The 26,230-nt window shown below is 42.3% G+C and overlaps 1 protein-coding gene across 1 annotated transcript in view; it reads right to left on the reverse strand.

Annotated features, from left to right (window-relative positions):
* Positions 1 to 26,230, reverse strand: part of dync1li2 (dynein, cytoplasmic 1, light intermediate chain 2) — a 130,311-nt gene that overhangs the window by 95,229 nt on the left and 8,852 nt on the right. The window contains exon 4 of the mRNA XM_063067241.1: positions 6,060 to 6,290. Coding sequence (XP_062923311.1) covers positions 6,060 to 6,290 — 231 coding nt within the window. The remainder of the gene's footprint in view (positions 1 to 6,059; positions 6,291 to 26,230) is intronic.

The raw sequence follows: 26,230 nt of genomic DNA on the forward strand, positions 1-26,230 counted from the left end.
AGCACTTGTTCCGCTTACACGGATAAGTGCCAGGAGGGAGATCAATGGGGAGGGATGGGGGGGACAAATGGACAAGGGAGTTGCGTAGGGAGCGATCCCTGCGGAATGCAGAGAGAGTGGGGGAGGGCAAGATGTGCTTAGTGGTGGGATCCCGTTGGAGGTGGCGGAAGTTACGGAGAATAATATGTTGGACCCAGAGGCTGGTGGGGTGGTAGGTGAGGACCAGGGGAACCCTAATCCTAGTGGGGTGGCGGGAGGATGGAGTGAGAGCAGATGTACGTGAAATGAGGGAGATGCGTTTAAGAGCAGAATTGATAGTGGAGGCAGGGAAGCCCCTTTCTTTAAAAAAGGAAGACATCTCCCTCGTCCTAGAATGGAAAGCCTCATCCTGAGAGCAGATGCGGCGGAGACGGAGGAATTGCGAGAAGGGGATGGCGTTGTTACAAGAGACAGGGTGAGAAGAGGAATAGTCCAGATAGCTGTGAGAGTCTGTAGGCTTATAGTAGACATCAGTAGATAAGCTGTCTCCAGAGATAGAGACAGAAAGATCTAGAAAGGGGGGGAGGTGTCAGAAATGGACCAGATAAACTTGAGGGCAGGGTGAAAGTTGGAGGCAAAGTTAATGAAATCAACGAGCTCTGCATGCGTGCAGGAAGCAGCGCCAATGCAGTCGTCGATGTAGCAAAGGAAAAGATACCAGAATAGGCACGGAACATAGTTTGTTCCACAAAGCCAACAAAAAGGCAGGCATAGCAAGGACCCATACGGGTGCCCATAGCTACACCTTTAGTTTGGAGGAAGTGGGAGGAGCCAAAGGAGAAATTATTAAGAGTAAGGACTAACTCCGCTAGACGGAGCAGAGTAGTGGTAGAGGGGAACTGATTAGGTCTGGAATCCAAAAAGAAGCGTAGAGCTTTGAGACCTTCCTGATGGGGGATGGAAGTATATAGGGACCTTTTGGTTTATGAATCACATCTTGTGATGCCTGACTCGCACAATCAGTGAAATACTTTTGATCCAAGGACTAATGCAATGTGGGGGGGGGGGCGGGGGGTGTATTTGATGTCCAGAGAGGGGTAGCACCTCTAGTGAAGGGGCTTGTCGTGTCCATTCGGGGCAGCTCACTCACCTTTGGGACCAATCAGACTCAGCTCTCACCTGTGACTGCAAGTAGCTGTAAACAACAGCGACTAGCAACCCAGTACACAGGCGGGCTAAACCAGGTGAGGGTCGCTGGTGGGCCTCATGCTCTGGTGAGATAGGGAAATGCCTATCCCAGCATGTGAAGTCGGCTCCAGCAGTCTAGGCAGATGAGATCTACAGAGATCTAAAGGCCAGGAAGGGAATTTTGCAATTCTCCGTGGAAAGCCAAGGGCATGACAAGTCACAGAAGTAGTCAAGGTCACCTATTGCGACCAAGGAAGACGCCAGTTTATGATGACTGCTTGTACCACTAGGCCCAGACACCTGAGGTCGAGTGGAAATGTCCCAGTACCGAAACGCTCCCTCACAGGTCTCCTGTCATTGTTGAATATGATGGACAACCAAAACAATGCAGGAAGTACAGCAACCTGCGTACTGCAATAGCCCAAACAAGGAAAGAAAAATGACCATCCATTCACTATTGCTCACTTCAGGATAATGTTCTACGACATGGTGGGGATGGGGGAATACTTGAATAATGCCATGGGATTTTTCACATTCAAAAGGCAGCAATCTCTCAAGTCTTGCAATAGCAATGTCACCTCCCCACCACAGAGCACACCTACAAAGCAGCTGCCACAAGAAAGTAGCATGCATCAAGGGCCCCACCATCCAGCACATGCTCTCTTCTTGCTGCTGCCATTCGGCAGGAGGTACAGGAACCTCAGGACTCACACCACCAGGTTCAGGAACAGTTATTACCCTGAATCATCAGGCTCTTACCACAGGGCATCTTCAATCACCTCAACTCTGAACAGAATCCACAACCTATGGACGCGTTCAAGGGCTCTAGAAACTCATGTTCTTGGTAATATTTATTTATATTTTTCTTTCTATTTGCACAGCTTGTCTTTTGCACACTGATTTGTGTGTAGCTTTTCAATGATACTATTGCATTTCTTTTTACTGTGAATGCCTACAAGAAAATGAATCTCACAGTTGTATATGGTGACATATTTATACTTCAACGATAAATTTACTTTAAGTTTTAATTGTGAACTCAAATCTCAGGAGTAGAACTTGAATTCACAGCCAATTCACTATAACTACAGAACACTAACATTGCAGAACTGTAATACAAGAGAAATCAACTGACACATCCATTTCAAGACATCAAAGAAAGGATGAACTACACAACAGTCAAAGAAGAATTCAATTTTGTGTGAAATAGCTTTGAGGTAAACACCATGTGCCTTTTAAAATACTACACAAATCTATTAGACATGAAATACTGGTTAATGGTTAGTACAAGATCAGCACTACAGTCAGAGAGAGTAAAATCAGCTAAGTCATTAACCAGTTTCTATTACCCTCTTCACTGTTTTCAGAATACACTAGTCCTCAATATACTCAGTGGCCAGTTTATTAGATACCACTGAGTATGTTCATGGTCTTCTGTTGCTGGAGCCCATCTGGTTCAAGAGAGAGCGTGTTGTGATTCACAAATGCCCTTGTGCACACCACTGTTGTAACACATGGTTATTTGAGTTACTGTCACCTTCCTGTCAGCTTGAACCAGTCTCCTCTGACCTGTCTCATTAACAAGCTATTTTTGTTCGCAGAACTGCAACTGAACCTCTTGACCATGTCTGCACGCTTTTATGCATTGAGTTCCAGTCACATGTTTGGGAGAGAGATATCTGCATTAAACAAGCAGATTTACAGGTGTATCTGATAAAGTAGCCACTGAGTAGAGTTCCTCCTTTATGGCATATGGAAGGAAGGGACGCAATGAAACAAATAGATAGGATGATAGCTCCTACACAGCAGCATCAGAAACCAAGCTCTTGATCACACTCCCATGTTGTTAAGATTATAGAAAACGCATTACCATATAGATGCCCAATACATGCAAATGTCTTGCTGTTGCTACCCTTAGAAGGACCGCTGGTTCATGTTACTTCCTTTGGAGGGGCCGCTGCGTCCTTCCTGGCGCTCTTGGAGATATTATCAAAATTGAGATTCATGGATTGGGCAGTTTTTTTTTTAATTAAGGGCAATCGTGAACAATAGCCAGATCAGAAATGCTGATCAAGTCAACTAGTTCCCAAAGAGAACTCTAAAAGGCCAATCAGATGGTTCACTGCTGCTCAGCGATAGAACACAAAAAAAAAATCACATGTACAATTAAGAAACATTAAAAAATAGTAGAAATACTAGAGTCATGATGATCATGATGAAGTCTGCTGGACAGAGACGTTTATACACATGCTGTCCTCTATAATTCAAAGAGATTGAAGGATAAGGTTGCAGGGTGACAAAACGTGACAGGAGCACTTGGCCTCTTTCAGTTCCATGTTTTTTTCGTGTTCTCGCCCATTCTTTCATGCTATTGATTGGCGGGCTAGGGCTTTGGGCAATCTATTAGTTTTTGTGTGAGAGAGGAGTTGACAAGTTTTGTTTCTTTTTCTCTTTGTGAGGGAAGGGGGTTTTGAGGTCTTCCTTTCAACTACTTCTATGGTTTTCTGTATTTTATGGCTATCTATAGAAGTCAAATCGGAGTTGTATTCTGGATATACACTTTCATAATAAAGTAAACTTTTGATTGGGAAGTTAGGATGTGCATAAATGCAAACAGTGGGTAATAGGTACCTATGCAGCATACGATTCAATATTTGCATTGTGAACATTAAGTTATGTGGCAGTTAGTTTAAACAAAAAAAATAAGAAGCAGAGTTCGTCAGGCTTTCAGAAATAGCTGGTATGAGGGGCCATAACTTTAAGGTGAGTGGAGGAAAGTTTAGGGGGAAAAAGAGTGGTGGGTGTGTGGAAGGCGCTGCCAGGGGTGATGGTAGAGACAGATATATTGGGGATATTTAAGAGACTCTCATATATGCCTATGGATGAAATAAAATAGAGGTTTAGGTGGGAGGGCATGATTAGATTGATCTTGGAGTAGGTTAAAAGGTCAGCACAACATCGTGGGCTGAAGAGGCTATACCGTGCTGTCCTGTTCTATGTTGTATGTTCTATGTTCCAGATGTGTAATGTGTTGATCCATACTGTGACCTGCAATTTGTACCAAAGCTGACATTGGTGAAAGCTGCCTTACAAAATCATCCCCATGGGCTCAGCTGCAAATCTATTGAACAAAACCTCTTCAAGGAAATATCATGGTCAGAAGTAAGAATAACCACCTCACAAATTACAACACAGTGTGTAGTATAAAATAAATGATAACGCTGAACATCTAATCTCTGCATCACAGTCATTATCAACAGTACAGCCATGCAAAAGAACTTGCTGATTTAGTCACAAAAATCACAAATGGTCACTTAGTTTCAAATCCAGACAATTCAATGCACAAATAATACAACTAGTCCCAAACACCAGACACACAAAGCTGGAGCAACTCAGCAGATCAAGCAGCACCTAGGGAGGGAAAGGAACAGTCGGCGTTTCACACTGAGACCCTTCATCAGCACTCATGATTAATCATGTGCCCTGATAAAGGGTCTCAGCCCAAAATGACAACTCTTCACTTCTCTCCATAGAAGCTTTCAGTCTGTGTTAGTCCCAAACATCTGCCTTTCTCTGAGCTTCCAGTTTTGTCCTTTCATATACTTACCCAGTTCTTTACTTTTTTTTTACAATGAATTCAAAACCTTAACAACTGAATGCATAAAAACTTCTTCTCCATTAGTTTCGGTTCTTCACCAATTACTTTCTTCCTATACCCATCACTTCCTTGCTCTTGACTCCTCTCTACACAGCCCATATTAGCACTACACTTGGTATGACCACTAAGAACACAACCACACAACCGTAAATTGAGAACGATGAACTTTATCATTTCTCATTAAGCTGTGCAGACTCAGAACCACATTCCCCACGCGTGATCATGGTCCAAAGCGGTTTCATAAGGTCTCAGCCCATTAGTTATATGTTAATTCAAACTTAACAACATGACATGACTGAGTATACAGTCCTGGAATTGCCAGTTAAATACTAATTAGAGGGCACTCTTGGTTGGGGGTGACCATGGATGCTATGTCCGAGCTGTGGCCCATGCAATAGGCTCCCCCTCTCCGCACAGCTGATGAATCCAAAGCAGCACAGAGACTGATACAGTTCGACACCCATTGGTGTCGCAGAGCTGTCAGTCAGTATCGAACTCAACGTCGGACTGCTTTAGGAACTCCAGCTCCGGATTTCCCTCAGGGTTTACTTCCGAAGCCTTCCCCATGAGTGGGTATAGGCACAAGGCAGCGAAGGTTTGAGATCAGAGTCCTAGATGAGCTGCCAACCACGACTGACAAATCCCATCTGCCTGATAAATACCTATACCATCAGGCCAATCCTATAATTATAAATTTCCAACTTTATTACCATAATCCAATATCACAAAGAAAAAATGCAACATTGAAAAGTTCTACCATTAAGGCTACTAAATTTATGTCGTATCACTTACACCATATAACCTCCTGTCTAAAAAGGTGCCCACTTCCTTCGTCTTACAGAATAATAATTAGTCTGTGAATTAATCTCCCAGAGAAGGCAGGAGAGGCAGAGGGATAGTTATTTCCCAATGTTCACTGCCTCTCTATTAGTTCAACAACAGATGTACCGGATAATATGGACAACGTGTTCCCAGCTGACTGATTACATCGCACTTGAAATTCACCCACTTCTCACTGTAAGCAGTAGATGCACAATGGGTCATACTATAGATAGAAATGTAAAAATCAATACCAGGGCCATTTGTAGTCTAGCCACAGACCAAATGAGGTGACACCTTGTAAACGAACAGAATATCAACACCATTCTATTCAGTGCATTCTACACATTCCAAAATGTATCACAAGCTATGCAGAGCATTCCTTGTTCTAATTTTAGGAATACAATCTCATACTCACTCTTCTGTTCCATTTCCTTCAGTTCCTCAGGTGGAATCTTCAGTTTGTCAATGTGTTCACGTAAAACGCTCGCCCATTTCTGCAATGAATCCATGATAGTCCAAGGCCTGGCCATGTCTGCCACAAAGACAGCTAAAGTATTCTTCAAATTTTCCGCAGAAACCGCAAACTTAAGAAGGCCCTTATGGTACAGCTCGCCATCCAGTATCCACACATTACATCGTGTGTGATCTGTGGAGAGACATATAGCTGGAATTACTCACTTGCTAAAACAAGCAGCCTGGAATCCTTTAGCCTAATCAAGTGAATAAAGTAGATAGTTAGTGCAGAATCAGGTAGGAAACACCATAGCAATACTTTGCCATGAGTACCTCATTCATGTATATCTACTAGCTTCTCAACAAACAAACAGGCAGCAAATGTTAAATTTTATTGCATAGGTTGACCTAATTAAGTGAATGAAATAAGTTGCAACCATCATGCTGCTGAATCGGTGTAGATAATTTCATACACCTCTATTCTGAAATGATTCTACAACCTGCACTCATTTTCAATGACTCTTTACAACTCACCCCTTCAGTATTATTTTTATGACACAATTAGCCTTTTTGCACATTGATTCTTTGCCAGTCTTTATCTGTTTATGTAGTTTTTTTCTAAAATTATATTGTATTTCTTTCTCCCCTCCATAAATCCCGACAAGAAAATTAATCTCATTCCTCCATGGTAACACACAGTATTTGTACTTTGATAACATACTTCGAGCTTTCAGATTTGAACTGTTGAGCTTCTGAGAATCATCAACCTGAAACATTAGCTGTTTTTTCTCCACAGATTCTGCCTTGACAGTTGAATATTTCCAGTATTTTGTAACTTCATAATAGATCATTAAAATTCTACCTCCTTTGCCAAGGAGAGTCAATATTAAGAGGTATAATCTTAAACAGGTGGTGGGGTGGAGATATGTCTCTACCAAAGGAGGTGTAAGGCACTCCTTCCTTCTGCTAGCCTGTAGTCACCCTTGGGCAAGGTGTAGCACCTGCTTAGCCACCCCCCCCCCCCAAATCAGGGTCACGACGCCATGGAGCAGGTGCTGGATGCTCGTATGAACAGCCAGTGCATATCACAAGTCCTGGTTATGTGAGCACTGACACCAGACAATCTCTGAAGAGTATTGATAATGGCTGGGGTCGCCTGTCTTTTAAAGACGCTGCCCAGAAGAAAGCAATGGCAAACCACTTCTGAAGAAAAATTTGTCAAGAGCAATCATATTCACGGGACCATGATCAATCATGATCACGGGTCATAACAACAATGATGATGGTGATCTTAAAATTATAGCTTGACCAATCTGGAAAGCCATCAGGAAGTACTACATCTCACTGTTTTGAGTATTGACTATAAAGGTCTATTCTACTTCAGACAACTGTTAATGGGTCCTCATATATTGAGCACTGAAGTTGGTTCAAAATTCCAGAAATTAATAATAAATACATGAGAAGTATTCATTCCTCATGTTTGATATATTACTCAAAGATAAGAACACAACACAAGAGGCTGGAGTGGCAGCCACAAGGCTCATGGAGCCTGCTTGGCATCTCCTTAAGACTTGGCTAACGCTGCCTTATTTGTTTTTCTGCCCAGTCCCAACATTCTCCAATTGCCCTGGTGCCCATTACACTTGTCAATCATAGCCACAATAAACTCAGCAATTGGGCCCACAGGCTGAGGTGAGAATTCTCAAGCTTTACTACACTTGCCTCGTCTTCTCAATTCCAAAAGGTTGTTCCTGACACTAGTGCACCCAATCCCAATGTTCCACTGAAGTAAACAGTTCCTGGGCATCCATATCAATGATTTCGCTCAATGTGAAAATAAATCAGATGATGCAAAATCAGGACAGATAAGATACAAATTAACCACCACCTGATAAAACAGAAATCACCAACTCTGGGCTCCAGTGTTGATGTTTGTTATGTTAGTGATTTCAAAGGTTTAGAGATTAGCTTTGTCACATAACGTACAGTAAAATGCCTTATTTCTGTCAACAACCACAGTGTATGGATTGTACTACGGCAGGCTGCAAGAGTTGTCATGCTTCCAACAACAACATAGCATGCCCACAACTTACTAACTCTAACCCATTTGGCTTTGAAACGTGGAAGGAAACCAGAACACCCGGAGGAAATCCACATGGTCACGAGGAGAACATACAAATTCCTTAAAGACAGTGGTGGAAACTGAACCTCCACTGCAATCATTGTGAAGTGTTACACTAACCACTACACTATCATGCCACCCAATTTACCACAATTCTTATGCTAGCACCAGAAGATACTTTTTGAATATTTTAATGACACTATCAAGGACCTAACAAGGTTTATCATTATATATGTACGAAACTTCAACATAACATCCCAAATAGTCCATGAGCCAGTAGGGTTAGTCAGTACCATCTGAGGGGAATAATGCTCATAGTGATTTGTGGCAAGGTATACATCTCGAGAGTTAGAAAATATGTGATAGCATTGCACCAGTGGTAGCCTTAGGGTTAGAGTATCATGCATTTTATAACACTGCCCTAAAATAAGCATTTCTGAAAAGTGGCCAATATAAAGTACAATATGTACATTCAACCTAGTGGTATTTTGTCATCAATGATCCCTCAACATTAAAATTTGTCACAATGATAGCTGAGTTCAAGCACTTTTCATCAAATGATGTTATAAAATTCTACACTGAAAACTATGTCATTGGTGGCACTCGCAGTACAGTGCCCAATTTCAATGGTGCCTGGCCTGCTGCGTTCCACCAGCATTTTGTGTGCATTGCTTAAATTTCCAGCATCTGCAGATTTCCTTGTGCTTGCGTCTAAGAATGTGTCCTGAGTCTCCCTGTTACTGGTCAGAAGTTTTAGGGCACTTGTCTTCTCTTTGCCTGATATAAATGTGAAACAGAACATGAAAACAGAAGTACATCTTATGTAAGGTATAGTCACTGTGTTGTCACTGCCAGTAATAGATGACATTTGTAGAGATGCTAATCTAAACAACTTTTCTGAAAAACATATAGTCTGAGCTATATTCCCACCAATTTTCAAAGACAAAGCATCAATAATAAGAGAAACATCAGTCTGAAGCAGAATGCTTTATTCTGTGCTATGTATAGTTTTGAAAAGTGTGTTTTGGCATGGGGTTATAAATCGAGTGCTAACACACAGAAAGCTTCCACCGCTGCAATGCTATCACATATTTTCTAGCACGAGGGGTGCATACCTTGCCAAAAATCACTAAGAATTATTCCCCCTAGATGGTACAGTGGCCCAAATTTGGGGTCCTGGCTCACGGACCAAAAGTCTACTCAATACACCGGCCTTCATAAATCCAAGTATTGCATACCGGAGTTGGGATGTTATGTTAAGTTGTGTGAGATATTGCTGAGGCCTAATGTGGAGTATTGTGTGCGGCTTTCAGCACCTACCTACAAGAAAGATGTCAAAAAGAGTGAAGGAATACAGAGAAAATTTACAAGAATGCCACGAGGACTTGAGGTCCTGGGTATTAGGAAAGATTGAACAGGTTAGGACTTTATTCCGTGGAGCGTAGGAGAGTGACGGGAGATTTGACAGAGGTATACAAAATTATGAGGGGTATGGATAGGGTACCACACGAAGGTTTTTTCCACTGAGGCTGGAGAAATCAGAAACACAGATCACAGATTAAGGATGAAAGGTGAAATGTTTAAGGGGAACCCAAAGGGGAACTTCTTCACTCAGTGGGTGGTGGGAGTGTGGATCAGGCTGACAGCAGAAATGATAGAGTCAGGTTTAATTTCAACATGCAAAACTGGATTGGATAAGCATATGGACAGGCTGGGAATGGAGGGCTATGGTACAGGTGCAGGCTAATGGGACTAGGAAGAATAATAATTTGATAGACTAGATGGACCGAATAGCTTGCTGCTGTGCTGTAGTGCTCTATGAGCCTGTAAAATATCAAAAGCAATACAAAAACCAGATTAAGGGGCAATATATCTGCAACAAGTATTTAGGAACATAAGAACAAGCTGTCATACTGCCTATTAACACATTCCTAAGTACTTCAAAGCTCAAAATAAATTTATTACCAAAGTACATATATGTCACAAGAAGCAACCTTGAGATTCATTTCCTTGCAGGCATTCACAGTAAATACAAAGAAATAACAGAATCAATGAAAGACCATACCCGACAGGATGGACAATAAACTACGCAAATACAAAAAGAAAAAAAAAGGCTATAAATATCAAGAACATGAGATGAAGCATCCTTGAAAGTGGTTGAGTTGAGTGAAGTTATCCCCTCTAGTTCAAGAGCCTGATGGTTGAGGGATAATAACTGTTCCTGAGCCTAAAGTAACATCAAGTTGCCAAGCTTTTCCTTATCACATTCCCAAATCCTTGGAATGTGATAAGATGACATCATCCAGCTAGACCAAAACAAGTAAAACAAAATACACAAATTAAAACATTGCTCTAAAACAGCTCCTAATTGGTTGGTTTGAAATCAAAAGCAAATAGTGAAGAAATGACCATTTCATTCAGGTTACAATGATAAAGCCTAGTCTGACACTCCAAATGGAGCTTTGCCAAAAAAATTCAGCAAAACGCTAAACTGAGGGTACATCACCTTTAAGTTCAGTTTGTCATTCAACCATACACATGTATAACACCAAACAACGCAACATTCCTCCGATCAGGGTACACAACAGTCAATGTCTCTCACACATTACACATAAAATATTACCACAAACAAATTAACAATAATAAGGTGCATTTAGGACACAAATAAAAAGTATAACACCACTGGCACTTCATACGTGATGAGACCTGGGTGGTAGCAGGGAGTTCAGTAGTCTCATGGTCTAGGAGAAAGCAGCTGTTTCCAATCCTAACAGTTCGAAACATAGAAAACCTACAACACAATACAGGCCCTTCAGCCCACAATGCTGTACCGAACATGTACTGACTTTATAAATTACTTAGGGTTACCCATTGTCCTCTGTTTTCCTAAGCTCCATGTACCTATCCAGGAGTCTCTTAAAAGACTCTATTGTATCCGCCTCCAGCACCATCACCGGCAGCCCATTCCATGTACTCACCACTCTGCATAAAAAACTTATCCCTAACATCTCCTCTACACCTACTTCCAAGCACCTTAAAACTGTGCCCTCTCGTGTTAGCCATTTCAGCCCTGGGAAAAAGCCTCTTTGACTATCCACACGATCAATGCCTCTCAGCATCTTATACACCTCTATCAGGTCACCTCTCATCTTCCATCTCTCCAAGGAGAAAAGGCTAACCAAGTTCATTCACCCTATTCTTATAAGGCATGTTCCCCAATCCAGGCAACATTCCTGTAAATCTCCTCTGCATCCTTTCTATAGTTTCCACATCCTTGCTGTAGTGAGGTGATCAGAACTGAACACAGTATTCCATGTGGGGTCTGACCACGGTCCTATAAAGCTTTAACATACCTCTTGACTCTTAAACTCAATCCCACAGTTGATGAAGGCCAATGCACCGTATGCCTTCCTAACCAAAGTCAACCTGCGAAGCAGCTTTGAATGTCCTGTGGACTTGGGCCCCAAGATCCCGCTGATCCTCCACACTGCCAAGAGCCTTACCATTAATGCTATATTCTGCCATCATATTTGACCTACCAAAATGAACCACCTCACACTTATCAGGGTTGAACTCCATCTGCCACTTCTCAGCCCAGTTTTGTATCCTTTCAATGTCCCGTTGTAACCTCTGACAGCCCTCCACACTATCTACAACACCCCCAAGCTTTATGTCATCAGCAAATTTACTAACCCATCCCTCCACTTCCTCATCCAGGTCATTTATAAAAAACACAAAGAGAAGGGGTCCCAGAACAGATCCCTGAGGCAGACCACTGGTCACCAACCTCCATAGAGAATATGACCAGTCCACAACCACTCTTTGCCTTCTGTGGGCAAGCCAGTTCTGGATCCACAAAACAATGTTCCCTTGGATCCCATGCCTCCTTACCTTCTCAATAAGCATTGCATGGGGTACCTAGTCAAATGCCTTGCTGAAATCCATACACACTACATCTACTGTTCTACCTTCATCAATGTGTTTAGTCACATCCTCAAAAAATTCAATCAGGCTCATAAGACACAACCTGTCTTCGACAAAGCCATCCTAATCATATCATGCTTCTCCAAATGCTCATAAATCCTGCCTCTCAGGATCTTCTCCAACAACTAACTAACCACTGAGGTAAGACTCTCTGATCTATAATTTCCTGGGCTATCTCTACTCCCTTTCTTGAATAAGAAAACACCACCTGCAACCCTCCAATCCTCCGGAACCTCTCCCGTCCCCATTGATGATGCAAAGATCATCGCCAGAGGCTTAGCAATCTCCTCCCTCACCTCTCACAGTAGCCTGGGGTACATCTCATCCAGTCACAGTGACTTATCCAACTTGATGCTTTCCAAATGCTCCAGCACATCCTCTTTCTTAATGTCTATATGCTCAAGCTTTTCAGTCCGCTGTAAGTCATCCCTACAATCGCTAAGATCCTCTTCCATAGAGAATACTGAAGCAAAGTGCTCATTAAGTACCTCCACTATCTCCTCCTGTTCCATACACACTTTATCACTGCCACACGATTGGTCCTATTCTCTCACATCTCATCTTCTTCTCTTCACATACGTGTAGAATACTTTGGGGTTTTTCTTAATCCTGCTCGCCAAGGCCTTTTCATGACCCCTTCTGGCTCTCCTAATTTCATTCTGAAACTCCATCCTGCTAGCCTTATAATCTTCTAGATCTCTATCATTACCTAGTTTTTTTGAACCTTTCGTAAGCTCTTCCCTTCTTCTTGACTAGATTTACCACAGCCTTTGTACACCACCGTTCCTGTACCCTACCATCCTTTCCCTGTTTCATTTGGACATACCTATGCAGAACGCCATGCAAATATCCCCTGAACATTTGCACATTTCTGCTGTACATTTCCCTGAGAACATCTGTTCCCAATTTGTGCTTCCAAGTTCTTGTCTCATAGCTTCATATTTCCCCTTACTTCAATTAAACACTTTCCTAACTTGTCTGTTCCTATCCCTCTCCAACACAATGGCAAAGGAGATAAAATTGTGATCACTATCTCCAAAATGCTCTCCTACTGAGAGACCTGACACCTGACCAGGTTCATTTCCCAATACCAGATCAAGCACAGGTTTATCTACATATTGTGTCAGGAAACCTTCCTGAACACACCTAACAAACTCTACCCCATCTAAACCCTTTGCTCTTGGGAGATGCCAATTAAAATCTCCCACCACTACAACCCTGTCATTATTATACTGTTCCAGAATCTTTCTCCCTGTCTGCTCCTCGAAGTCCCTGTTACTATTGGGTGGTCTATTTAAAAAAACACCCATTCGAGTTATTGACCCTTCCTGTTCCTAACTTCCACCCACAGAGGCTCAGTAGACAACCCCTCCATTACTTTCTCCTTTTCTGCAGCAGTGACACTATCTCTGATCAACAGTGCCACATCCCCATCTCTTTTGCCTCCCTCCCTGTCCTTTCTGAAACATCTAAAGCTTGGCACTCTAAGTAACTAAGTTCTTATCCTAATGCAATGATGGTACCTCCTTGATGGTAGAAGGTCAAAGAATTGCTGATGGATGGGAGGGATCATTGACAATGCCAAGGGCCCTGCATACACGGTGTTCCTGGTAAATATCTGATATGTGAAAGACAAACCCCAATAATCCTCTCAGCGGTACTCGCAGTCCTTTGTAGGCTCCTTTGTAGGCAATCAGATGCCTTGCAATGCCTGAACCAACGGTGATGCAGCTGGTCAGGACACTCTCTATAGGGCTCCTGAAAAAATTGGTTAGAATGGGGCCATAGAATAAAATGCCTCAATCTCCTCAGGAAGTGGAGATGCTGCCATGTGGGAACAAGTGAGAGCATTGATTGGGTACACTGCCAGAAATTTGGTGATCCTCACTCCCTCCTCGTAGGAGCTACTCAGATATGGTCAGCCTGCACCTTCCTGGAGACCAACTCATCATTAATTTTACCAAGTATAAATTTTTAGAATTGGAGTTATTCCTCAATCAACACGAGTGACATCAGATTACCTAGTCCAGCCATGATTTTAAACTTGACTGTTCTGGAGAGATTAGTAACTGCACATCCTTAACGTGCCTAATGATTGAGGATTGAGGAATGCCCTTACTGGCCCAAATCAGAGCACATGTCAAAACTGGATTTACCTCTTAGCCTGTGATAGATGCAGGATGTTGCTGGCAAACTTCTTTGCAATTATTATTACACCTTCCATGGCTGTGCAGTGCTTTACAAAGCTACCATCAACATATCACCTCCAACACATTTGTCCACTGCTATACTACAACTCGGAATGCCTACCATTCTATGGCTAAACAGTATTTTGGGAAATCTGATGTCCTGGCTGTCATTCTCCTACAGGTATACAGGAAGAGGCTAAAGAGCAAGGCTCCAGAGCCAAGAACAATAAAGAGATGATCACGAGACGCAGAGAAGTGGCTATGGGATTGCTTCAAGTCACTAGATTGGGCCTTGTTCAAGAACTCACAGAATCTGAACGAATATACCAAGGGTGTTACAAACTTTATAAAAACAGTCGTAGACTAGTGTCCCCATAAGATCCTAACCAGAAGCCGTGGATGAAGCATGAGATCTGCTAACTGCTAAGAGCCAAATCAGTGGCATTCCAGGTCTGGTGACCAAGTTAAATACAAGAGGTCCAGGTACACTCTCTGGAAAGCCACCACATGTGGAAGTGGTAATTTTGTACCGAACTTGAATTACTGAAAGATATTCCACAGCTGGTGGCAGGGCTTGAAAGCTATTAACTCTTACAAAATAAAGCCAAGTGACATTGATGACAACAAGGCTTCACTCCCAAATGAGCTCAATGCCTTTTATGATTGCTTTGATTATCAAAACATCAAGGCATTTTTACAAATTCACACAGCACCTGACCATCTTGTAATTTTAGTCTCCAAGGCTGATTTGAGGGCCTCCTTCAGAAGGATGAACTCACGAAAAATATCCAGCTCAGATCGGGTACCTGGCTGTGTACTAAACACTTGTGCTGATCAAATGGCTGGAGTGTTCACTGACATCTTTAATCTCTCACTTCGGCAGTCTAAGGTACCTACCTGCTTCAAGCAGACTTCACTTAAACCAGTGCATAAGACGACCATGGTAACCTGCCTCGATAACTATCGCCCAGAAGCCATTGTGATTCAGTGCTTTAAGAAGCTAGTGAACAACACATCAACTCCTACCTGAGAAGTGACTTGGATCTGCTCTAATTTGCCTACCATCACAACAGGTCAACAGCAGATGCCATTTCATTGGCTCTTCACTTAACCCTGAAACATCTGGACAGCAAAGATATGTATATCAGGATGCCCTTCCTTGAATACAGCTCGGCATTCAATGCATCATTCCCTCAAGACTAATCAATAAGCTTAATACCTGAGTGGGCAACTGGATCCTCAATTTCCTCACTGGCAGACCCCAATCAGTTCGGATTGGCAACATCTCCTCCATAATCTGCATCAGCAGAGGTGCAAACCTGTGTGTTTAGCCCCCTGCTCTTACTGCTTTATACTTATGACTGTGAGCACAGCTCCAAACCATATTCAAGATTGTTGATGACAACATTGTTGTAGGGCGAATTAAAGGTGGTGATGAATCAACATATAGAAGGAAGATTGAAAATCTAGCTGATGGTGCCAAAACAACAACCTCTCATTCAATGTCAGCAAGACCAGGGAGATGGTTATTGACTTCTGGAGGAGGAAACCATTAGCCAGTCCTCAGCAGGGGATCAGGGGTGGAGAGGTTCAGCAACTTTAAAATTCGTTGGGTGTTATCATTTCAGAGGATCTGTCCTGGGCCCAACACACAAGTGCCATTACAAAGAAAGCACAGCAGCACCTCTGGTTTATAAAGATTCAGCATGGCATCTAAAAATTTGACAAATGTCCATAGATGTGTAGTGGAGAGTATATTGACTGTATATTTCCAGCATATGCAGATTTTCTCTTTTTTGTAATATATTGACTGATTTCATCATGGCCTAAATGGAAACCCCAATAAAAATCCCAAACAGTCCATCTTGGGTAAAGCCCTCCCCACCATAGAATGCTGTCACAGGAAAGCAGCATCCATCAAGGACCTCCACTATCCAGGCCATGCTCTCTTCTTACTGCTGCCATCAGGAAGACACAGAAACCTCAGGACCCACCAGGAACAGTCATTACCCCTCAACCATCAGGTTCTTGAACCAGAGGGGATAACTTCACTCCCCTGTCACCGAACTATTCCCACAACAAATGAACTAACTGCTAGGGACTCTCCATTTCATGGTCTCGATATTTATTGTTTATTTATTATTATAACTTTTTTTCCTCTTTCTTTTTGTATTTGTATAGTTCGGGTTTTTTTTTGCACATTGGTTGTTTGTTCAGCCTTTCATTGATTCTATTGCTTGTTGTATTTACTGTAAATGTCCACAAGGAAATAAATCTCAGGACTGTATATGGGGACATAGATGTACTTTGATAATACATTTTCTATGAACTTTGCAGATTCAAATGCTTTCAAATATTCTTTACATATTTTATGTAAATACTTCTCCTCAGAGCCCTGCGAGACTAACTCATTAACAGCAAATGGGATCATCCAAAAATATCCTCCTTTTCTACAATCGTCAATGCTGAATTCAGATCAGATTCAGGATTTATTGTATGTATATCACAACAAAGTGAAATCTATTGTTTGCATTAACAACCAAGCACACCCAAGGATGTACAGAGGGCAACCTGCAAGTGTCACTATGCTTTCCAATGCCAACAGAACATGACTACAATGTTCAACAACACACAATAACAAAACAAGACACAGCAAAACAAGCCCCTTTCTCATTATCCCTGTCCCTCACACACACGGGCCACTAACCCCAGGACAGGCTGCCTCCAGTCCTTGGCTCCCAGTCTCGTAAACTCGCAGACAATTGGGCTCCAACCTCTAGTCTTCATCATAGGCATCCATTTCTCCCCGATTCCCAGTACCTTTCTACCACGATCACTGCCATACGATTACAAGACCTAAACATGGACTAGAGATTCTCCAAATTAACATTACCAAGACCAAGTCAAAGTGCCTGCCTCCTCCCAAAGCGTACTTAATACAAAAACAAGGCTTGTTTTGCCAAGGAAGTGTATCAAACAGAATTTAAACTGCCCATGTTTAATGTATTAAGGTTGAACAGGTGTTCATGTTTACTCAAGTGCGCTTCATTTATTTGGCTTCTACTGATATTAGGCAAACAGGAAGCAATTAGTAAATCTGATTTACCTTTACTCTTAGGGGCAAGGATAATGCCTGCTAGCTCACAAATTTAGAAAATCCCATTGACAGTTTAAAAAAAAAATCCCAACAATTTCATGTCTCAAGACTCTGGAAGCAGGCTTAGTTATTTATAAGTTTTTTAGTCCTGGAGTTCCCCAGCAGCTTGAAGATTCTTGTACTGTACACGAGATCATTAGAGAGACCTATCTTTTGTTAAGTTCTCAGACTCACCAAGTAGGAAGTTTCAGACAGCACGAACAATTATATTACACAACAAGGTGCACATTAACAGCATATTTAACCAGAATGGAAGAGGATACAATCTCCCTCATGTCCTGTCCAACACAGAAACAACTAAAAACATCATAATTTGATCAGGAGCTTATTATCCAATTTCTAGAAATTTCACAGCATATAAGAACAGCAGGAAGAAAATATTGGGAAGAGTAAATAGTTTAAGGGAACAGCCCCATTCCCAATAATTGTTAGGAACACCTAACGAACACTAGTGTGCAGCACAGGTTCTTGCTGTCCTAGTGGCAAGATCTCAGTAGTAGCAGTGTATTCATTAGACCCAAAGCCTTAGGGAAGAAGCTGTTACCGAGTCTGGCAGTCCTAGTCCTGATGTTCCTGTACCTCCTTCCTGATGGTCGTGGGTCAAAGAGAATGTTGGATGGGTGGTAAGGTAAGGATCCTCAACAATGCTTCAGGCCTTTCATATACGTTTCCAGTAAATGTCACAAATAGGGGAGAGGGAAACCCCAGTGATCCTCGAAGCTGTTTTTACTGTCCTCTGTAGGATCTTGCGGTCTGATGTTTTCTGTACTACACAATTATGTGGCCAGTCAGGGCAGTCTCGGTGGTGCTCCTGTAGAAAGTTGGTAGCACGGGGATAGGGAAGCCTTGCACATCTCAATCTCTTCAAAAAGAGTAGATGCTGCTGTACCTTCATGACTAGCGAGGTGGTGTTGTGATCATCCGTTATGTGTACAAAGAACTTTGTGCTCTTCACTCTCTCCACGGCAGAGCCTTTGATAAGTAATGGTGTGTAGTCGACCTGTGCATTCCTGAAGTCCACAAACACCTTTTTGTCTTGTCCATGTTGAGAAGAGAGAGCACATAAATATGTTCAGATGTCATCATAAATTATAGTTAACAACTCTAATAAGATAGCTGAAGGGCAGGGAGGAAACAGCAGCAATAAAGGAGTGAAACAGGTAGGACATGGGAGTGATCAAAAGTCTTACTGACTGAATCCTGAACATTAGTGAAAAGAGTTGCTGAGTTGCAGAAATTAATAGAATCAGAATCAGCTTTAATATCGCTAGCATATGTCATGAAATTGATTGTCTTATTGCAGCAGTAAATTGCAATACATAAAACTATCAGAAACAGGTTTAATATCACTGGCATATGTTGTGAAATTTGTTGTTTTGCAACTGTGTTACAATGCAACACATAAGAAAAAACTAACTTACAAGAAGACCAAAAGGAAAAAAAAGTGAGGAAGTGTATATTGGTTTATTTTCCATTCAGAAATCTGATGATGGAGGGGGGAAAACGCGTTCCTAAAATATTGAGTGTGCCTTTTCAGGCTCCTGTGCGTCCTCCTTGATGGTAGTAATGAGAATATGATTGTAACAGCATATATCTGCAAGTGTTCTCCATCAGCAAGAATAATGCAACATAAAGATCTACATAAGCTCAATGTTACAAACAGATTTTGTCCTAATCTGGGGCATTACTGCATACATCTGAACATGTTGACAAGTTGGATTACCAGACACACCCAAATGATCACTTGTGGCTGGAAGTTGGGCAAAAAATATTGGTTAACGATTTAGCTGTGAAGGATAATAAAACAGAGCCAGAAATTATCTTCGCAAGAGATTCTGCACAAGCGTGAAATCCAAAGCAACACACAAAATACTGGAGGATCTCAGCAGGTCAGGCAGCATCTTTGGAAATGAATAAACACTCAATGTTTCTGGCAGAGACTGGAAAGGAAGGGAGAAGATGCCAAAATAAGGTGAGGGAGAGGAAGGCAGACAAGTTAGGTGAAATCAGGTGGGTAGAGGTGGGGGCGATGAAGTAAGAAGCCAGGACGTGACAGGTGGAAAAGGCTAAGGGCTGGAGAAGGAATCTGATAGAAGAGAGTGGACAATGGATGAAAGGGAAGGAAGGGCACCAGAGTGAGGGGAAAGGTAGGTTAAGAGAAGAGGTAAAAGGCCAGAGTGGGGAATAGAAGCAGAGTTTCAAGTATACATCCTGATTAGCTCAACATTAACCAGATCACTCTCCTGATTTCCAATGAAGGACATGTTACCCTGGACAAGTCACCCAGCTCCCACCTCTCACCTTCTCCTCAAAAACTACCTCCATGACCAAGGTTTTTGTGACATCTGTCTCTATACTTGTTTTGCATCTTGGGATGCTTCTTATAGACAAAGCACAACCTGTGATCCAGACATCATCTTGCAAGAATGACCAATAACTATGACACAGCAGGATGAAGGTTATCAAATATAAAAAGACCTCAGAAGATTTAAATAGATTTGGTGCAATGCTACTAGCATCAAGACATCAGAATACATGAAATGATCGGAGTTAGCAGCCTTGATACACTGCAGTCCAAGTTGGCCTGGAACTAACAACATAGTTTAAAGGGCATTGCAATGCAAGTTTTATGGATAATTGCCACTTCTGAAGTATCTGATAAAATTCTGACATGCGACATATACCTGCCAAAAATGACCCCTAGCAACAGACACAGACAAGAAAAGGTTAGGACTTTCAGATTGGTCAGATGATCCTGTTAGAGTGCAGAAAATCAAAGAAAAATGTTCAAAGTTCAAAATAAACATCATATACAACCCCGATCCATTTTCTTGTGGGCATACGCAATAAATCTACAGATTCAATGACACACCACCCAACTAAGGCGTTCAACCAGACTGCAGAAGACAACAAATAGTGCAAGTACAAAAAGAAGAAAGAATAATAAACACACAAGCAATAAATATCAAAAACAGTAATTGAAAAAGAGAACACAGGTTGCGGGAACATTTCAATGATGGGGCAAGTGAAAATATTCCCTTTAGTTCAAAAACCTGATGGACGAGGGGCACCTGGTAGTACGAGTCCTGAGGCTCTTGTACCTTTTTCCTGATGGCAGCGGCAAGAAGAGAGTATGTCCTGGGTGGTGGGGGTCCTCGATGATGGATGCTGCTTTCCCGTGACAGCATTTCATGTAGATGTGCTCAGTAGTTGGGAGGGTGCTATTCGTGATGGACTTGGTAGTATCCGCTACTTTTTGCAGGATTTTGCGTTCAAGGGCACTGGTGTATCCATACCAGGCTGTGATGCAACCAGTCAATATGCTTTCCACTAGACATCTATAGAAGTTTGTCAAAGTTTCAGATGTAATATTGACTCTCTGCAAACTCATAAGTAGAGCTGCTGCACTTTCTTTGTATTTGCGCTGACGTGCTGGGCTCAGGATGGGACCTCTGAAACAATAACACCAAGGAATTTTAAATCACTCATCCTCCGACGAGGATGGGTTCACAAACCTCTGATTTCCTTCTCCTGAAGACCATAATCAGCTCCTCGATCTTGCTGACATTGAGTAAAGAGGTTGCGATGACACCACTCAGCCAGATTTTCAATCTCCCCGGCATATGCTGACTCATCCAAGGTTCATTTATTATCAAAGTATAGAACTCTGAAATTCTTCTCCTCCAGGTAGCCATGAAACCAAGAAAGAAAAGATCATCGGTCCCCACATCCCACCTCCTCGCAAAAGCCAGTATGCAAGCCAGGGCAGTATGATATAGAGAGCCAGCTCTGCCTCTTTATGCAGCTGATGAATCCAGAGGAATGGCAGAGAACGATACAGTTTGGCACCAGTGGCATCGCAAGAGTTACCAGTCAGCATTGAACTCAATACAGGGCTGCCGTAGGGACTCCAACTTTGGATTTTTTTCTTGGAGTTTACTCCTGAAACCTTCTCCACAACTGGGTATTGCCACAAGGAAGCAATGGTTTAAGTTACTAAAATAAATCCGGAAAACCATCAATGGAGACATAGTTACAAGAAAAAGTTTGTGAACCCTTTGCAGTTACCTGGTTTTCTGCATTAATTACTCATAAAATGTGGCCTGATCTTCATCTAAGTCACATTAATAGACAAACACAATCTGCCTAAACTAGTAACACAAACAATTGTACTTTTCATGTCTTTATTGAACACGTTGTTTAATCATTCACAGTCCAGACTGGAAAAAGTATGTGAACCCTTGCATCTAATAACTGGCAGAACCTCCTATAGCAGCAATAACCTCCACCAAAAGTTTCTTGAATCTGCTGATCAGACTTGCACAATAGTGAGGAGGAATTTTAGACCTTTCCAGCCTGGAAAACTGTTACAAAACTGTTTCAGTTCATCAATATTTCTGGGATACCCCGCATGAACAATCCTCTTCAGGTCATGCCACAGCATCTCAAATGAGTTAAGGTCTAGATTCTGACTTGGCCGTACAAAAAACACGAATTTTCTTCATTTTAAACCATTCTGTTGTGATCTACTCTTGTGTTTCGGATTATTGTCTTATTGCATCATCCAACTTCTATTAAGCTTCAGATGATGGACCGTTGCCCTGACATTCTCCTGCAAAATGTCTTGATACAATTTTCAATTCATTGTTCCCTCAACAATTGCAAGCTGTCCAGGCCCTGAGGCAGCAAAGTAGCCCCAAACCACAATGCTCCTTCCACCGTGCTTCACAGTTGGGATGAGGTTTTTATGTTGGTGTGCAGTGCCCTTTTCTCTCCAAAAATAGTAATACACATTTCTGCCAAAAAGCTTAACTTTCGTCTCAACTGTCCACAGAAACACTGTCCCAGAAGCATTACAACATGCAGGTGGTCTTTTGCAAACTTGAAATGTGCAGCAATTTTTTTTCGGAGTGCTGTGGTATTCTTCATGGTGTCCTTCCATGAACACCATTCCTGTTCAGTGTTTTTCTTACAGTGGACACAGGAACAGAAGTTTTAGCAATTTCTAGAGATTCTGCAGGTCTTCTGCTGTTACTCTTGGGTTCTTTTTCACCTCCTTCAGCACTGCACGCTATACTCTTGGTGTGATCTTTGCAAATGCCTACCTTAAGGGAGGGTAGCAACAGTACTGTACATAAGAACATAAGAAATAGGAGCAGGAATAGGCTATCTGGCTCTCCAGGCCTGCTCCGCCATTCACTAAGGTCTGGCCATGTACTCATCCACACCTACCTGCCTTTTCACCATAACCCTGAATTCCCCATCTATGCAAACATCTATCCAACCTTGTCTAACTGAATTTCCTCCATTTGTAGACAATTTCTCTTACTGTGGACTGATGAACACTCCGGTCTTTAGAAATGCTTTTGTAGCATTTTCCAGTTTCATGCACTTCTACAATTCTTCTTCTAAAGTCTTCTGTAAGTTGTTTTGACTGAGGCGTGGTGCACAAACAGACCTTTCTTGACAAAAGCAGGCTGTCAGTAACCTAACTTCATGCGTCATTTTTATAGGGCAAGGCACCTCCACAACCCACATCTCTTATCTATTCTCAGTGACTGGAACACTTCACTCCAAATAACTTTTGTAGAAGGTATTGCCCCAGAGGTTCACATACTTTTTTGAACCTAGACTTTGATTGTTTAAATGGTGTGCTTAGCATTGATGAGAAGTAGTACAATTGATTGCGTGATATTAGTTTAGGCAGATTATGTTTGTCTATAATTGTGACCTGGATGGAGATCAGACCACATTTTATGAGTAGTTAATGCAGAAACCCAAGTAATTGCAAAGGGTTCACAAACATTTTCTTGCAACTGCATAAAACGGAAAATGAACAACTTCAAGTCAGAAAAAGGTCCACAACCAAAGACATTAACAAACAACTTACATCACAGCAACCGGACAGGATGTACCCCAGGCTACTGTGGGAAGCGAGGGAGGAGATTGCAGAGCCTCTGGCAATGATCTTTACATCATCAATGAGGACGAAAGAGCTTCCAGAGGATTGGAGGGTTGCGGATGTTGTTCCCTTTTTCAAGAAAGGGAGTAGGGTTAGCCCAGGAAATTATAGGCCAGTGAGTCTTACTTCAGTGGTTGTTAAATTGATGGAGAAAATCCTGAGAGGCAGGATTTATGAATATTTGGAGAAGCATAATATGATTAGGAATAGTCAGCATGGCTTTGTCAAAGACAGGTCGTGCCTTACGAGCCTGATTGAATTTTTTGAGGATGTGACTAAACACATTGATGAAGGTCGAGCCGTAAATGTAGTGTATATGGATTTTAGCAAGGCATTTGATAAGGTACCCCATGCAAGGCTTATTGAGAAAGTAAGGAGGCAGGCAAGGAGTTATTGTGAGAGGGACAGAGGGGGAAAAAAAAGAGTAAAATAGGGGGAAAATAATAAATAAATAAGGGATGGGGTAAGAAGGGGAGGAGGGGCATTAACAGAAGTTAGAGAAATCAATGTTCATGCCATTTCTCTGTCTGCCAGAGAAAGCAGGATCTCCCAGTGGCCACACATTTTAATTCCATGTCCCACTCCCATTCTGATATGTCAATCCACGGCCTCCTCTACTGTCAAGATGAAGTCACACTCAGATTGGAGGAACAACAGCTTATATTCCATCTGGGTAGCCTCCAACCTGATGGCATGAACACTGACTTCCGTTAATGCCCCTCCTCCCCTTCTTACCCCAACCCTTATTTATTATTTTCCTTTTTTTTCCTCTCTTTGACCCTCTCACAATAACTCCTTGCCTGCTCTCCGTCTTCCTCTGGTGCTTCCCTCCCCCTTTTCTTTCTCCCTGGGCCTCCTGTCCCATGATCCTCTCATATCCCTTTTGCCAATCAACTTTCCAGCTCTTGGCTCCATCCCTCCCCCTCCTGTCTTCTCCTATCATTTCGGATCCCCCCCTCGTCCTCCCACTTTCAAATCTCTGACTATCTCTTCCTTCAGTTAGTCCTGACGAAGAGGCTCGGCCCGAAACATTGACTGTACCTCTTCCTAGAGATGCTGCCTGGCCTGCTGCGTTCACCAGCATTTTGTGTGTGTTGCTAGAATTTCCAGCATTTGCAGATTTCCTCGTGTTAATGCTCTTTTGTGTTATTTATTTAATTGTGTTCTCTTTATCTAGTTTTAGAACTTGTATGAAGATCTGATCACATTTTAGGTCATATTTATGCAGAAAGAGGGTTCACAAACTTTCTGGCACCACTGTACATGCAATTGTTCGATGTGTTTCCTAGTGGTTACCTATGTATATGCAATTGTTCTGTGTCTTTCCTGGTAGTTACAGGTCTTCCGGCTCTTTCTGGAAGCTTCTTGGGTATCACATTATTTATATATGGTCTATCTGATTGGTTAACTTTTACCTACAGAACTTAAACGGTATAAGGCAAAACCACGTTGCCTCAGCCTCTCTTTCCTGCTTTCACCTTCGCGCTACTAGGCTTTGCTTCCACTACTTTCTTTATCCCTTTGTTTTCTTAGCACTTAATAAACGATCGTAGGCAACAAGTTTTGTGCCTCATTCTTGACTTCTAAAGAATTTGCAATTAAAAACATCAGTATCCAACAGGTTTAAGGACAGGGATGAGTGGGAGTAAATGGTCAGAGTCAGTTAATGAGTCGGGGGCAGGAGCCAGTGGTCAGATTCCAGGCTGGAGCACACCAGTCAAAGGTCAACAATCCCTTAGGACGGATGTCAGGTTGGCAGGCACTAAGGACTAAGACCGGCGATCCTCAGTGCCAATGAACGAGATTGGCGGGCTCCATCGATGGCAGCTGGTGACCCCTCAGGTGAGCAAGTCCTGGAATTGGAGATCTGTGCGAGTCCAGAGTTCAAATTCATTGTAACATTTAAGAGAGATTTGGATAGGTATATGGATTGGAGGGATATTGCCTGGGTGCAGGGAGATAGGACTAAGCAGATTATCAGCTTGGCATGGACTAGATGGGCTGAAGGGCCTGTTTCTGTACTGTAGTGCTCTAAGACTCCAAGGCCTGGAGTTGAAAGCCCTGCGATTAGTGGGTTCTGGGGTCAACACCAAAGGTCGAAGATCCAAGGTAGCGAGTACAGAATTCAAGGCCTAGAAGTTGCAAGCCCAATGTCCGTGACAGTGGGCCCTTGGGGTTGGAGGGGGTATCTCTGTGTGAAAACAGCTTGCTTTTTATTGTTGCTGTTGCTGCTAGTGCTGGTCTGATGAACACTGTGGGCATGCTACAATGGTGCCCTAAGGTATGGTGACACTTGCAGGTTTTCCCAAGTACATCCTTTGCTTGTGTTGACTGTGAAGGCAAATGACGCATTTTTCAATGTACTTGTGATAAACAAATGAATCACAAAGCTGCAAGGTTTGAGAAGGGGTCAGACTAGAGGCATCTGAAAACCATTTTAAAATGTTGAGTAAGACTAAAAGCCAATAGTTGCCTATTCTGTCATCTTCCACCTCTAACCAGGTACACTGTCCTGCTCCTTATCACAGCAGAGTTACTGATGAATCACCCCCACCATCACATCAGACAGCATTTTCCAATCACTAGCCCCATGGCAAAGTTGCACAAAATCTGACTTCTAGATACTTCTCACCGTTAACGGCTTCTGACTTATTAGTTAAAAAAATGTTTTATCATAAATTTTCCAGTTTATACTATTTTTGTTTAGGATCTGGGCATC

Source organism: Mobula hypostoma, chromosome 14 (genome assembly GCF_963921235.1).
Source record: "Mobula hypostoma chromosome 14, sMobHyp1.1, whole genome shotgun sequence".
NCBI lineage: Eukaryota > Metazoa > Chordata > Chondrichthyes > Myliobatiformes > Myliobatidae > Mobula > Mobula hypostoma.